This window comes from Nelumbo nucifera, chromosome 6 (assembly GCF_055504915.1).
Source record: "Nelumbo nucifera cultivar China Antique chromosome 6, China Antique-T2T, whole genome shotgun sequence".
NCBI lineage: Eukaryota > Viridiplantae > Streptophyta > Magnoliopsida > Proteales > Nelumbonaceae > Nelumbo > Nelumbo nucifera.
The window spans coordinates 18,573,171-18,589,047 of record NC_142654.1 but is presented as its reverse complement, the minus strand read 5'-3'; the positions used below and the strand labels follow the sequence as shown (position 1 = coordinate 18,589,047).

The following is a 15,877-nucleotide window of genomic DNA, read 5'->3' as shown; positions in this document are numbered from 1 at the left end:
TTCTCTATCTCATTTTCTTGTTTAACTTAATCCCCCGAAAGAAAATTCTTGGATCTGCCACTATATATATATATATGTATACAAGCATGTATTTATGTATATATTTGTTAGAAAGAGAGGATGAACTACCTAAAACAGGGAGTACCTCCCCCTCATGAATCACTGAAACAAATAAATGAAATAAACCACTTATTCTTGAACAACACAAAAGACAGAAAGTTATTATGACCCTTGTTGGCAAGCCATTCACAACACAGTTGGCTTCTCATAATACGTGTGAAAATTGAAGGTGTTGGCTTCAATTTTCATCTATGGTGTTTGCTATACTCCGAGGAGTAATAGCACCAAGGGTCCTTGGCCCCTCGAAAACATGAAAATCCCACTAAAATGATAAGGATAACTTGTAATACTCCTCCACTCCTAAAATTAAAATATTTTGTTTATTTTTTCTTAAAAAAATTGTAATAGATCCATAGCCCCATTTCTCTTCAAACCCTACCTTATCTACTCCCTATCTCATTTTCTTGTTTAACTTGGTCCTTCAAAAAAAAATTCCTGGCTCCACCACTGAATAGAACCCTTTAAGTTGATGATGATCTTAGAATCACCCTCAATGACAACGTCCCTCCCGAGGAACTTATCCATGCATCTAACTGCTTCCAAAGGCCATCCATGCTTTTGGCATTAATCGTGCAGTTTCCAAACTTTCTGCACCTTGCTCCCAAAACCCTACAAGCTTCATCTCTCTCTAGGTAACCTATCATCCATTTGCCATTTGATTTTCTTGAAGTGTCAAAATTAATTTTGATTTATCCTCTTCTTGGCAGAACCCAACCAATCCACTTCCATTCATTTGAACATGATCTCTAATTGTCTTCGAGGGAAATAATCTCTTCCACCACACCTCTAGCTTTTTCAAACAAAACCTGAGGATAGATTTTATTGTTGAAGATCCTATCATTCTTGCTTTTCATTTTTGCACACATTTTCAATTTTTTTCCACCTACTCTAAAAGAGTCGGTCCTCACTTGAGGGTTTAAACCTTGGTTGTCCAAATATGTCCACATTTGTTTGGCGTATTCACAATGAAAATATATATATATAGCAGCCATTCACCTGCTCTCTACAAATGGTGCAAAATCAACATCAATATCTAAGCCTCTGTCCTTAAGCCACAGTTTTGAAGGAATTCTATTCAACATTAGAAAATATATAAAACATTTAAGCTTTGGTGGGCTTCTTAAATTTAATATTCTTCTAAGATGAATGATTACATCTCTTTTTGACCTTTTGATAGGGATAATTTGGCCCTCCAATTACAGACCTTCATGTGACAGGCACAAACCATTTTATGATACCTCAGCGTCACACGTGGTCAGACGTCGTTCGAGCAAATCGGCATATGTCGCCCTCCTTAAATCCGACCTTGCTTGACACTGGCAAAGCGCTTAGCAGTTGTTTGGAGTACACCATCTCAAGGGCACAAACCAAGGACTCCAACGACCGACTTGCCTCTCTAACCTGACCTGGGCAACTGACGACCCAAGGAATTAGCCGATCTCAGGGACACCGACCTACATAGCACACTCTTCCTTATTTGCCCGCATCCGCCCACTTCACTTAGCTCTTTCGAAATACACGATGACACGTTGTCCACCTAGCAGCGATAAGCCTGGTTCCACCTTCTTCATGGAGAACCAGATGAGAATTATCGTGATGCCAGGAGATGTGCTCCGTAAACCACGGGTGCATGGGGCCTATTGTCTCCGAATGTGTCGGACACACTACGCCAAGTCTCGATATTTATATAAAGGTGATTCTATATCTTCACAAGTTACATGTATTGTAACACACACATCTCTCTACTCTGAATTTCTTTCTGCTCTCGCTTCTCTCATCAGTTCAATTAATTTAACCGTCGGAGTGCTTTGCTTGGATCATCCTCTCGGGCCCTCTAATATATACTTGTTTTGCAGAACAAGCCTACCGATCTCATCTATTTTTTTATCAGAGCTGTCATTCAATAGGGATTCGGAGCAGTTCGAGCATCATCACTTCTATTTCTTGTACTATCTTGCTTGTTATATTTCTAACAAACTGCATTCTTTTAGACACTGTCGTGGGTTAATTCATAATTTTGCAACGATTTCTCTCAAATTCCCCAATCAGTCTACATAGCTTCAAAGTTCAAACTTAAAAGGTTTTGGCCCAAAATTCTTCATGAAGTCAAAATTTAAGTAGAGAGGAGTGTGATCTGATGGTAAGAAAGGCGACACTTAAGCTCTACATTTGAATATGCTATCCTCCATTCATTTTTTTTTTGTTAAACTCTATTAATTTTTCTAAACTAAAATGTATTTCAGTTTCAAAGTGTATTTTCTGCCTTTGCTTTGCATTTCAATTTGGTAACAATCGTTAACATATTATTAAATCCTCTAGTTTCAGAGTTGGAGAATCTCCTCCCTCCTCTCTTATCACTTCTTTCTTTAGTCGAGTTGTAGTCCCTAGGATACACCGAGGGCCATTGACCAATATGGCAATGTCCCTTAGGGCATCCCAAGTAACCGGTTGGTACATTTTGTTAGGCGGGGCATACACAAACGAATAAGAACCCGATATACTTCTAGATTTATTAAGAACTAGAGAGTGCACCAATTTATCATTTGAAAAAAAAAAAAATAACGTTGAGGTCACATTCAGATTTGTCCGAATAGACCCCCTAAAAAACCCATACAAAGATGTATCTTAGGAGATCTAACTAGATTTCTAACTTGTTGTCTAAGGGGTTTACGTCCAACTTTTCTAACATTCCATGCTACACACTATACATTGTTCTTCCTAATGTTTTCGCTGTGATTATGGCACATTTGATGGCAGTGCAGATACTTGTCACTCTGGTCATTGTCTTTCTCATTCATTGGCCATGTCATCCCCCTTATCATCTCCTTTTTCAAACTCTCCATCCTTTCCTTCCGCATCTACACTCTCCCTTGCCTCCCAATCCATCTGACGTTTCAGGCCCTCCTTGCTCATTCCCTCATCACTAGTGTTGAAGTTTTGTATGTCCTATTGCATGAGTTCATCACTCCATAGGAATGCCAATAGGGTAGGCTGGGGATGGAGAGGAGTTCAAATCAGCCCCCCACAAGATTGCCCCCCACAATGTCCCACAGGACATCCCCGCCGTGTATTGGGAGCATCTTCCGATGATCATCATTTCTGATATTATTATCGGGAGATGTTCCCAATACATGGCGAAGATGTGCTGTGGGACGTTGTAGGGGGCAATCTTATGGGGGGCTGATTTGATCTCGATGGGAGGCACTCTCCATCCCCGTCTCCATGAAAATCCTTATACCCATCCCTATGCTTGTCCTCACCAGTGGAGACGAGGTTATCCCTGTCTCCATCCCTGTGGGGCCATTCCCCATGTTTTTTATGATGTCAATTATTTTGTTTAGTTAGAACATATTCAACCATATATATATATATAGATAGGAATCGAGGACCCCACAACGGGGATGAAAGTATATCCGTAACTATGATTAAAGTGTGCTTTTATACCTTATTTAATTTATTAATAATTTAACTTTAAATTTAATGTTATATAATTATATAATTTGTATATATTTTCCTAATATATCCAAAATAGTATCTGACTTGTCAAATACAATACCCTACACCAATATAATCCTGATACTAATATTTACAACAATGCATCAATTAACTATCTATTCCCCCTGCACGTGCCAATTAACTAATATGTTACAATGGTAAAAGAAAATATCTAGGAAATATCCATCTTTGAGTGCAAATAGCCAGATATGGTCCAGCAGAATCGAACAACAGCAGCATCTGCCTTGCAATCAAAGGATGCCACTTATACATGCTGTTGGCCTGGAGAGTGAGGAACATGATCTGGACTCTATGAAATTGGAATTTTTCATAAGATTAATATATAATAAAATTATGATAGTGTTTCCTACATAAAACTTGATCGGGTAAGCATGCTTCTGCATTCTTGACGCTATACATTTATACAGAGAGAGATTACCAATTTCACTCAGTGGGCGGGTAAGTTATTTACCCATGTCATGGGCTAGGTAACCGATACCTGACTAACTTACACCCAATAAATACAAAAAAAAAAAAAAAAGAATGAGGCCTAATTTGCATTCCATAGTCTCTGTTTGGATAAATAATAAGGTGCCATATAATTTAAGTGCCCATTTGGAAGGGCTGAGCGGAATATTTAGGCTGGTTCAACTACTCTGAGGTGCTCTAAATAAGTTATCTTAAGAGGTTGAAGCAGACAACCTAAAAAAATGATTGTTTGACAGTCTCATTTAGACTCTAGATTTTTCATCAAATATAACTTAAAAAGGCTATTCATATAAAACAATCTTGAGAAGGTAGAAGCCATTGCATTTCAGCACTCCCAAAAGGGTCCTAAAATGTCTTAATCCAACAGTGGAATTTATCCAATAAAGAGATTGTCATGAGGATGAGAACACAAGATCAACAAATACCGCTTGATTGTCTTAGAACTTACAACGTGTTGGATGGTTAGAAGATAAAGACTGAGCAACATGAACCACCTAAGTTAGGGACTACACAGGAAAGTCAGCATCATCAGATGCATGACCTAGACATATCTGATTTCATGCATTACTTTCCAGTTTTAATAAGGCTGCATTTAGAAACGATGCAAATGGAGTGTAAATCCCGGTTCAAGGTAAATTTGCACTCTGGTTCACATTTGCCTGTATTTGGCAACATTACATTTATGCATTGAAAAATGACAGAAAACATATTTTCCAATGTATATTCATATTGATAATAAGATGTAAAAGTAAATGAAAAAAAGAAGTAAAATTGTATTCAAGTGGGCTTTTGCATTCAAATTTATTTGCATCGTTTCCAAACACAGCCAAAGAGTTCAGCTTCTATTAGGACAAATTTGTGCCCACACCATTTTAACAGCCTTTTGCAACCTTACATTGGAAATATCTCCCCATGAAATAAAACCCACAAATTAGGAGATATGCTCAATACAAGACATTAAAGGCTGCTCGAACAGATTTTGCCCTGATTGAAGCCGAATTTTGTGCTAAGACCATGTCATAGAAAAATTGAACTTAATTTTCTTAAAGAAAATTGAAAAAGTGAACTCAATAAATTATGGAAAAAGTAGGACACACACCAAAACCTACAAGAACATGCAGGAAAGTTGGACTCAATAAGAAGGATACACACCAAAACCTGTGCAACTGGATCAAACCTATGATGTTCTGACATTCAACAATGCAAACCCAAACACTGACCAATTAAATTAATACCATGCCTATTCCATCAGGCAAGAGAGGGGCAAGTGGGGGAGGATACCTGATTGACACACCCCATCGATCCCTGATTGACATACCTGATTGGCTCTCATCCCTAATCCCTGACAGAAATGGTTCCTTATACAACTGATTTGTATTGTTGTTGTTGATGTTCCTGATGTACGACTATAATTGTTATTGGAACCATGTATTGAGAGTCTTGAGACCATACCCAAATTCTCCATTCCATTGCTTTTTACGTAGTATCATGGTTGTAGAAGTTAACCTTATGCAATTAATTGCCAAGCCAAAATATTACAAAGTAGTGGTTCTTGGGTAAGGTCCTCTAATCATCATAACCTCTATTGGCCCTATCTATTTTAATAATAACAAAAGTAATAATAATCGGAAATTAAGTGTGTAGTTGTGCCAAGTGATTTTCATCGGTTCAACTAAAATGATTAAGAAAAATTATAATGATTTGAAATGCAAAGAGGGTAGTTGATTGATAAACTAATCACTCTCCAAGTGTAAGTAGATGGACTTAGGCCCCATAGAAGAACGTGTTGAAAACACTAAGATAAGCGTCTGGAACATTGGATTCGAGTTGAGCCAAGTCGAATAGTATCAGGCTCGAGCTCGGTTCGAGATTGTTCTATAAGGCTCGAGTTCGGTTTGAGCCAGAATCTTGAGTTCGAGCTCAGCTCGAGTAAAAAATTTATAAGCTCGAGCTGAGAAAAAAGATTTTATAAAAATAAAAAATTATATATAAAAATATTTTTGTTTGATATTTAAAAATAAGAATTATAATATTTTTATTATATATATTCGAGCCGACTCACGAGCTGAGCTCGACTCGTTTAATAATCGAGCCAATAAATTGGGCTCGAACTCGGTTGAAATTGAGCCGAGCTGAGCTCGAGCAGCTCGTGAAATGCTCGGCTCGTTGCCACCCCTACCCAACACAACCAATTTGAGATTTCCGTGCAAAGAAAAGGAAAAGAAAATGTATTGAAGAACACCCATAATAACCCACTTCTAACCACTTCTTTTAGAAGTGGGTCATAACCCACTTTGACCCTGACCCTCATTAACCCACCCATTTGACCCTCTAATTCAATTTTTCAAATTAGACCTTTTTTTTATTTTTTTATATTCTAATTGCATAAAAACATACAATTATATATTTCAATTACAAAAGCATTAAATTCAATTTTTTAAAATAAAAACAAAAATGCATAAAAAGACAATAAATGGCAAAAAAATACATATTCTTTGTAAAACATCAGAAAATGTAGGAAAAATTAGAAAACAATAAAAAATTAAATAAAAGGAAAGAGAAATTGTAAAATCATAGAAAATTGAAGAAAATACAAAAAATTTCAAGAAAATGCTAAAAATGCATAAATGCACAAAATTGATAGAAATTAGTGAAAACATACAAATAATAAAAATTTTTGAAAAATATATTTTCATCCAAAGAAATCAGAAATTGCAGAATAATAAATTAAATATAAAATCCAAAAAATTTTATATTTCAACTAAAAACAATAATCACAAAAAGTACAGAAAATGATAATAAAGATCTCTAGAAATTATACATTTCAGGTAAAAATAGAAAAAAAATTACATAAAAATGATGAAAACTTTTATATATATTTTAACCAAAGAATAGAATAAAAATAAAATTACAAAAAATAATCACAGAAAATGATTAAATAATAATCATCTGATCCTCATTATATATTACAAAAAATACATAAAATATACAAAATAATAAAAAAATATAAAAAAAGGCCGTGACTGTGCCTCTAGATCAGATGGTCCCATCACAATCGTCGACATCATCTTGCTCACCCTTGTTATCCTCCTTCCTCCGTTCAATCGCCCTTGTTTCTCCTCTCGTTTAATCGTCAACATAATCTTGCTTGCTTCTATCGCTCCTTCCTCCGTTCAATCGTCGACATTGATCTTCTCCTCTGTTCCTTCGTCAACCTCAATATATTGGAAGAAAGAAACATCAATGTTGTTGATTCAAAGCTCAGGGAGAAGGAATGCCAACAATAAGCTTGAAATAGTGTTTCAAAACCTTCATTTTGCCATTGATTTGAGATCATGGTGCAACGATTCAATAGAGATCAATGTTGTTGCTAGTGGATGCGAGAGTGAAGGCAATGATTTGAGCTCGAAATAACGCACTTGAGTGAGCCCTAAATAGTGAGAAAAGTGGAGGCGGGAGTGATCGTTGGTGGTTTTGCAAAGTCCTAACTGAGAAGAAGAGGAGAACAAGAAAATTGTTGAAGCATCAAAGTTTAGTCTTTAAGTCGAGGGTCAATGGGTAACCCAGGACTCAACCCCACCCAGACCTTTTCCCTTGACCCTAATGGGTCACTCGACCCATGTTGACCCATCATTAGAATGATTGGGTTGGGTGGGTCAGATGAGTTGGGGTCAGAATTGCCAGCCCTAGGTCTGGGTTGGCCAAACCTTTATAAATCTTTGGTGTGCTTTTTATTTTCTTCTAATTGTTTTTCATTGTTATTGATATTTATTATTCATAATGCTATACTTTGTCACACAAGCACTTTACATTATTACTCTTTGTTATTTGTATATAGCTCTTAAATTTTAGAAGGTTTTAGTTGGAGGGAATCATCAGAAATCAATCCACCCTCCCTCTTGCATCAAGCTACCTAGGTTAACAGCCCTTTTACATTTCCTCCCCCTCCCCAATTCACCGGTATCATCATTCAAGCCTTATCCCAACCTTTTGTTGTCTTGTGTGGTTTTTTATTTTTAAATAAATTATAAAAAATGTAAGAAGCACAATAAAAAAAACCCTATATAATTAAGTTTTCACTTCTCTAATAAGCTCCATCATTTCTCTCTCCCTCTCTCTAATAGTTAATTAGTTAATGTTAGTAACATCTCTCTGACTCATTAAATCTCTCCTTTCCTCTTAAATCTTTGTAAACCCCTTTTGTTTTTCTCTAATAAAACAGGGGTAGAAATTAGAAGGATCATGGCCGATTAAGAGCCAACCCAAGACCAATCCTAAATATGAACATTGGCCTAGACTGAAACTGATGTCAAAACCCAAATTCATAAACCCAAATCTAATCACATTTCTATTAAACCCCATTAATTACATGGATTTACTTGCTAACATACACAACGAGATCAGATACTGTCATCACAAGTCCCTTGCAGCCTTGGAAAAATCTCCTCATAAAAAAAGCATATAACACTGCCAGGGACTGTACTGTGTGAAGACGGTTTTATGAGGATCAAATCCGATTTTTACACAGATGCATGCGGGGTTCAATTAATGGTTCATTAAAAATAGAATAGACAACCCTACTTATACTTGCTCCTTTGTTACTACAATGAGTTCGAATTGACTCTCCACATAGCGCGTGAAATATGTGTAACCTAACTCAGATGGCCTAACTTTCCAATTAGGAGAGACAGCACAAGCACAGGCTCCCCAGAAGTGTAATCATGTTGCACCCAAATATGAACACTGGATTCCATGGATGGGTGAATAAATGGTTGTGATGAGTTCACTGACACTCCCAACCCAAGTACTCTTCAGTCTTCACTCGTGACTCACCTTACGCGGCCGAAGCGCGCATGTAAGTAATGAATTAATGGATTCAAGACCGCTAGTCATTTTTGAACTCGTCCACGAACCACGACTTTGTTGCCCTCTAGGCTTCAATGAAGTCAATACCCAAATACTGAATCAAAGAAACAAAGATGAAAACCCCTATTGATGATCAAGCAGAAAACAGTCGGTTTTAGGGCCTACTGTGTTCTTTTGTACCATTTATGTAAAAATTGGTATCTGTAGTTTTCGTTGACCTCCAAGTGTTTGGAATTGGATGCTGCCCCTTGAGCTTTTGGCCTCTGAGCGACCAACTTTCCCTGAGAGGAGTTTAGAAGGAGGCATCAGGCTCTTATACTAACTCTGGACAGGGTCCTCTGCCTCTGGCCCTGCTCCATCGTGATTCAACCAGGGAAGAGTCTTTTTTGAACTGCAATAGTACAGGACTAACATGTGCTCATGTTACCTGTCACCACAGTTTGAATCTATCGTCTCAATTTGCAGCAATGGTCCCAAAAGTCTACAACTATGCTTTGAGGGGGCCGCGTGGGGGCACCCAAAATCGGTCATGCAGTGTATTTCATTTTCTACTACATAACACGTTCCCTTCTATAACTCAATAATTCTATTCCTTTATCCACCACCTATTGGACTGCTCTGCCCATTCCAATAAAAACCCAAGTACAAGCTCTAATCAAATTCTTAATGTCTCAGTTTGGAAGGAGTATAAATACAAATATGTAGAGTGCAAAACTTATGTATTTATATTTGTGGTTGTTAAAATTGTATAAATAATGAACCCACATGTTTAAACTTAATTTAAGCCAAGTAGAGTCAATTATATATGCCACCGGATTTAATTAGGATCAAACCTCTGCATGCAACGGGGTAATCTATAACTTTCAAATGTCTCGGTTGTTCGGAGATTGGGTGGTTTGTTACTGTGACACATTTGTTTCCTAGTCGGGACACGGGAACAAGCTATATCTATCATCTACTAAATTAGGATTCGTCAGTAGATAGATATTATGTTTGTTAAAGTCAATCAGAGGTTACGTCAATCTATTAGTATTAAGACCTACTTACAAGTTACAACAATGATAAGCACCCAAGGCCCAGTCTTTCGGCCCATGGAACACTTTTGTAGACTAGCCAAGTGGAGTGGCCAGGTGAAGGATACAAATTAATATATAGGCCCACCACATGACCACAGCAGGTGGGATCCTTCAAATCATTGTGCACATGCATGCGTATAGCTGCCGTGCCGTGCATATACACTGGATGTGATTCCTTGCCACTAGCTAGACCGACCCCTTCCAAGGACTCCCATTGGCTGCCTATTCTTCAATGCTTGAGCCAATGTTATCCACAATTATAGAATAATGGAGTAGTGTTTGAATTGTTGCTCGGGTTTTGAGGTAAAAGCCTGTGGGTCATGGATTCACATATATATCCAGTACAACATTCCGGATATTTTGAGGCTGTATTTGGTTTGAAAGAAAAGAAAAAGACAGGGAAAGGTTTTCTTTTTCTTTCAAACCAAACACAGCCGAATGGTATGACCATAATAGGTTACCGGTTACACCCTAGGATGTCATAACTCATCAGAGGTGTATATCGGGTATAGTACTCGAGGAATAATGTGATTAAGGAGAATAGATCAACTACCATATGTATCCTTCACCCACCGTGTGATGGGATTGATTAATGACACGTGGGTTTCTATTATTATTATTATTATTATTATTATTATTATTATTATTATTATTATTATTATTATTACGTAAAAGAGTTTGTTAAAACATCAAGGAATTAGGTTGTTTAGTGATATTCCCTTTCCTATATGAAGAAAGGACTCATGAGGTGTATATATAGTTACTATAGGTGGTGTTTGGTAACAATGCTGTTGCTTGGGACTGAAGTTTTTTTCTTGGATTTCGGGAGATATATTATTGCACAAGATCCTAAAATCATTTTTTTTTTTGTGTTCAAGACACATAGGAGTCAATACTCAATAGGCGCTACGTAGGAATAAAACGACGTTTCTTCACAAGAAACACAAAAAAACACTTTTCTGGATAATCAAATCTCACCGAAATCAAAGTAAAAAATTGGCAGCGTGTTTTTAAGAAAGGCAATGTCAATCAAATATGAAGTGATTATCCACTGTAAAAAATGCCTATTGGATCCAAACTCTTACCGTTTTTCTGAGAAAGAACAAAAAAACAACAATTGTACCAAACACCAAAGTAACCTGATTGGCAGGTAATCCTATTCCTAGTTGAAACGTTTGGTAAACTTTTTTTTCTTTCCCTACAATTATCATTATAAATTTATTATTATACGACCCACATAATAATATAATAATAGGAGTGATATCAAAATGGGCCTACGTATAAGTCGCATGTTTTGTTGCTGTCATGGGGTCTCAAGTGGGACCTGCCTGCCACCCAGACATGGGAATTAATCTCCCAAGTTCAAATGATTTGCGTGAAAGAATTTTTACACTCATTAGGTCCTATACTCTTTGGAAAGGGAGGAGGATTGAATGTGCAGAGCGTCTGTGGATGAACTTGGAAAATACAAGAACAAGAATGTAATGTAGTCAGAGATAATACGAACGTGTGGGGCGCCAATTGTATGGTGCGGTGGTCCCTTGTACTACTAATTAAGTAATGTTACAATCGAAGAAGGTGTGTGATGTGTGACGTTGTGTCCGTGTATTATGCGTGATTGGTTGCTGTGTGATGTCTTACTCTTTCCCCTCCACACATTGTCTCTGTTATCGGGGGAGAGCCGGAGAGGGGAGACGGTGACGACTGACGAGAATATGAATTTCATTCGTCCAATAAAAGTGATAAGCTTCAGGAGAGTGGTTCGGGAATATGTAGTTGATGGTTCATGAAAATAGGATGTGCCCAGCCCTGCCCCTAACCCTAACATTAACATTTCCATTAGGACTTAGGAGGGCAGTAGAGGTAGAATAGAATGGACATTTGTCAGTTTCCGGTTACGAGAAACTTCAATGTGGAAACCGTACCGTAGAGAGCTAGGTTGCCTTATCATACAGTGGTGGGGGTGGGTCTCAGTAATCCTTTTGGACAAGTGGATAGCTTTTTCAATTATTGTATGCTGTAAATATAGAATCTAGAGAGGACCACAGAAACACAAAAATGGGTGGGACATAGCTTAAAGTTTGACATTTGTTGGTCTTTAGCTATTACAGACTACAGAGGATCATCAGGTCCTCTCTTTTCCCATCACCACTTGCATTTAAAATCCAACGGTCGGTTGGAGGGGATTAAATAACATAAATAATTAGGTGAAGTTTTGGAGGTAATGAGGCAGAGAAAACTTCTCCTTCCTTCCTTATTAGCTGGTTAGGAATGTGAGAGGAAACTCCAATCACTAATCAGACACCAGGGTTCACTCCCACTGTCCCATCTCCACGCTGCTGCAGCTGCATATGTCATCGTGTGGCTCAGGCCTTTATCCCCAAGGATTTCTTGTCGGCAACACCTCCCTCAACAATATAGTAATTTTCTCCCTCTCTCCCTCAACATCCATCTGGCGCTTTGGTCAAATGGTGGAGTCACAGTTGGAGTGCGTGTCATTCCTTCACTCCCAAACAGTCCCCAAGAGTCCCAAACTCGAAACTCCTATATAAATGTCACACTTGCATATATGCATAATATCCAGTGACAAAGGAAGAAACAATTATCCTCCACCATCTAAATATCAAACACCCAACTCCCCTCCCAATCCACTCTCTCTCTCTCTCTCTCCCTCTAATTTCAATTTGTCCCCGCCTCGCGACTCGCGTGCGACCTTCTTCACTCCGTGGCTTTCTCTCGTTCTCTCGCTCTCTCAGGTCTAAGCTTGCTTGCTTTCGCTATCGTTCCCAAATCTCCACAAGAGCAACAATGAAGTTATTAGCTAGAAAAGCCACGTGCAACTCACACGGCCAAGATTCTTCTTACTTCCTAGGGTGGCAGGAATACGAGAAGAATCCATACCATGAATATCAGAATCCAACTGGAATTATTCAGATGGGCCTTGCCGAGAATCAGGTGTGTCTCGTCTCGTCTCGTAGGTTCCATTTTTATCGATGAGGCCCATTGACCCCTCATCGATCGTGAAATGATTACACAGCCGTCCGTCTCCATTTACGGCAATCCTCTTCCTCGGATTTAATTGCTCATTAATGTTCTCGTTATTGCGTTTCTTGCAGCTTTCTTTCGACCTTCTCGAATCTTGGCTCGCCAAAAATCCTGACACCACTAGTTTCAAGAGAAATGGAGAATCCATATTCAGAGAACTCGCCCTCTTCCAAGATTATCATGGCCTCCCCGCTTTCAAACACGTAAGTGTTCCACGAATCTTCTCGCCCATTTGAAAGATCATCAACTGTTGAATCTCTGATATTGAATCTTCATTTCTTCATACAGGCATTGGTGGAATTCATGGGAGAACTAAGAGGAAATAGAGTAAGCTTTGATCCCAGCAAGCTGGTCCTTACAGCCGGTGCAACTTCGGCTAACGAAACTCTCATCTTTTGCCTTGCCGAACCAGGCGAAGCTTTCCTCCTTCCTACTCCATACTACCCAGGGTAAACCTCTTTCTCCTATTTGCACTACTCGCTTTTTGATCACTTTCAATAAGTTGGTCGATCATATATCTTTCTTAAATAAGGTGTATAATTAGCTCATTGTTTTTCCCCCTCTTGATTTTCCTCAGGTTCGATAGAGATCTCAAATGGCGAACTGGGGTTGAGATCGTTCCCATACATTGCAACAGCTCCAATGGCTTCCGAATTACTCAATCTGCTCTAGACGAAGCTTACCAACAAGCCCAGAAACAAAACCTGAAGGTTAAAGGGGTTCTGATCACCAACCCTTCGAATCCATTGGGCACGACCATCAGCCGAGACGAGTTCGACCACCTCATCAACTTTATTGCTTCCAAAGGAATCCACTTAATAAGTGATGAAATCTATTCCGGGACAGTCTTTGACTCCCCGGGTTTCGTAAGCGTCGCAGAGGTTCTGATGGACAGAAACCTTCAGGAAACAGACGTTTGGGAACGAGTTCATATCGTCTATAGTCTGTCCAAGGATCTTGGTCTTCCTGGATTTCGAGTGGGTGCCATTTACTCTAATGACGTCACTGTGGTTGCAGCGGCAACCAAAATGTCAAGTTTTGGACTTGTCTCTTCTCAAACTCAGTATCTTCTTTCGGCCATGCTCTCTGATAAGAAGTTTTCAAGAAATTATATCATAGAAAATCAGAGGAGGCTTAAGAAACGGCACGGCATGCTCGTCTCCGGCCTTCTGAATGCCGGTATCAGATGCTTGAAGAGTAACGCCGGTTTGTTTTGTTGGGTAGACATGAGACACCTCTTAAGCTCTAACACTTTCGAAGCAGAGATGGAGTTGTGGAAGAAAATTCTTTACGAAGTCCGGTTAAACATCTCTCCGGGGTCTTCCTGCCATTGCACCGAACCAGGGTGGTTTCGCGTTTGCTTTGCCAACATGTCTGAAGATACCCTAAACCTCTCCATGCAACGAATTAAGGCCTTTGTCGACTCCACCGCGGCCACCACCTCCAACGATAGTGATACTCCGTCCCAGCGTCAACTAGTTAGAAACTCGAGAAGAGGGTCATTGACCAAGTGGGTTTTTCGACTATCGTCTTATGAACGCAAAGCCGAGCGTTAATTCGAGTCTGACTCTGCCGGAACAAATCTTTTTTTTTTTTTTTATTCAGTCTTCTGTCCTTTTCTTTCTTCTTCGGTTCAGTCCGTCTTCACTATAGGAATTGGTCCGTCCGAATAGTTAAAACTGTAATTGCAAAATAGGAGATATATACACTCATTCCTCTCTCTCTCTCAGCATGGTCAAAATGGAACTTTTAGTTGGAAGCAGATCCGGACTCGAAGAGAAATACTTGTTACTGTAATAGTTTATGTAGCTCAAACATGTTCCTATGACAATAGATATTGCTTGCATTATGCTTGAATAGCAGCGCGACGGGATTGCCGCCAGACGGCGGTGAGATTAATGCCGACGTTTGCCGTCACATTTAATTTTTGGGTCCCAATGGACTTTGTTCACTGATTTTGTGTGAAGTCATGACGTCTTTCACGCCGGATGAGTAGGTGTTTCTTGTAGGAGGAGGGGTTTGTTTCGGTCGGATCTGCTGTGTCCGAAGCAGTTAGACCGGCCTCTCTCTCTCAACGTCTTGTGAAAGTATTCTCCCTACTCAAAAATCGGAAAAATACGTACAGGCCCAATATAGATTTCTGAATTCCACTATCGATCTATAAATATTTAAGATGTCAAAAACCCTTGTTCTATATATCAATGCCCGCCCGCCGATTGATATTAACTCTGAGCTGAACTGGCACCTACCCCAACTGTACTTTGAGCAAAAAAATTCTAAACACTGAGCTGAACCGTCAATTATATAAGATTTTCCAATTATAAAATCAAGGCACGAGGTAGAGAAGAGGTGTCTACAGTTTATTGGGTACACTGCCTCAAATGCAGCGTTGAATCGGTTTGATTGAGATTGTGGGGTTTGTCTTTAGGTCAAAATCAGAACCTGGCTCAAGAGGAAAGACTTAATTTACACAGTACACGTGTTTGAATTTCTTTCTTCCAAGCTTACAATTTTCCTTCGTGTTCCGGTTCATATTTCCATCTTTTTGTTTGTAATCATGACTTTGTAATGTAAAATTTGTACTTCCTTTCTTCTGCCTTATCCTTCCCATAAAATGGGACCACATCAAATTTTAAGACAGTTAACTAATAAAATAGAATCAATGATAGCGAACAAGGTGTTATTTATCAAAATTGATGAATGGATTTTGATGAATCATTTTTTGGTGATGTATCGATTTTTTGGCTAAGTATCTCGTCATTTGATCTGCTTTCAAGTGGTCGATG

General features: G+C 38.7%; 1 protein-coding gene across 1 annotated transcript; it reads left to right on the top strand.

Annotated features, from left to right (window-relative positions):
- The first annotated feature begins 12,554 nt into the window (after nucleotides 1-12,554).
- LOC104591223 (1-aminocyclopropane-1-carboxylate synthase 3-like) lies at nucleotides 12,555-15,360 on the top strand. Its single transcript, XM_010250010.3, has 4 exons — nucleotides 12,555-13,001; nucleotides 13,163-13,294; nucleotides 13,380-13,540; nucleotides 13,669-15,360. The coding sequence occupies exons 1-4, from the start codon at nucleotides 12,855-12,857 to the stop codon at nucleotides 14,645-14,647; spliced, it is 1,419 nt and encodes a 472-aa protein (XP_010248312.1). The 5' UTR covers nucleotides 12,555-12,854; the 3' UTR covers nucleotides 14,648-15,360.
- The last annotated feature ends 517 nt before the right edge of the window (nucleotides 15,361-15,877 follow it).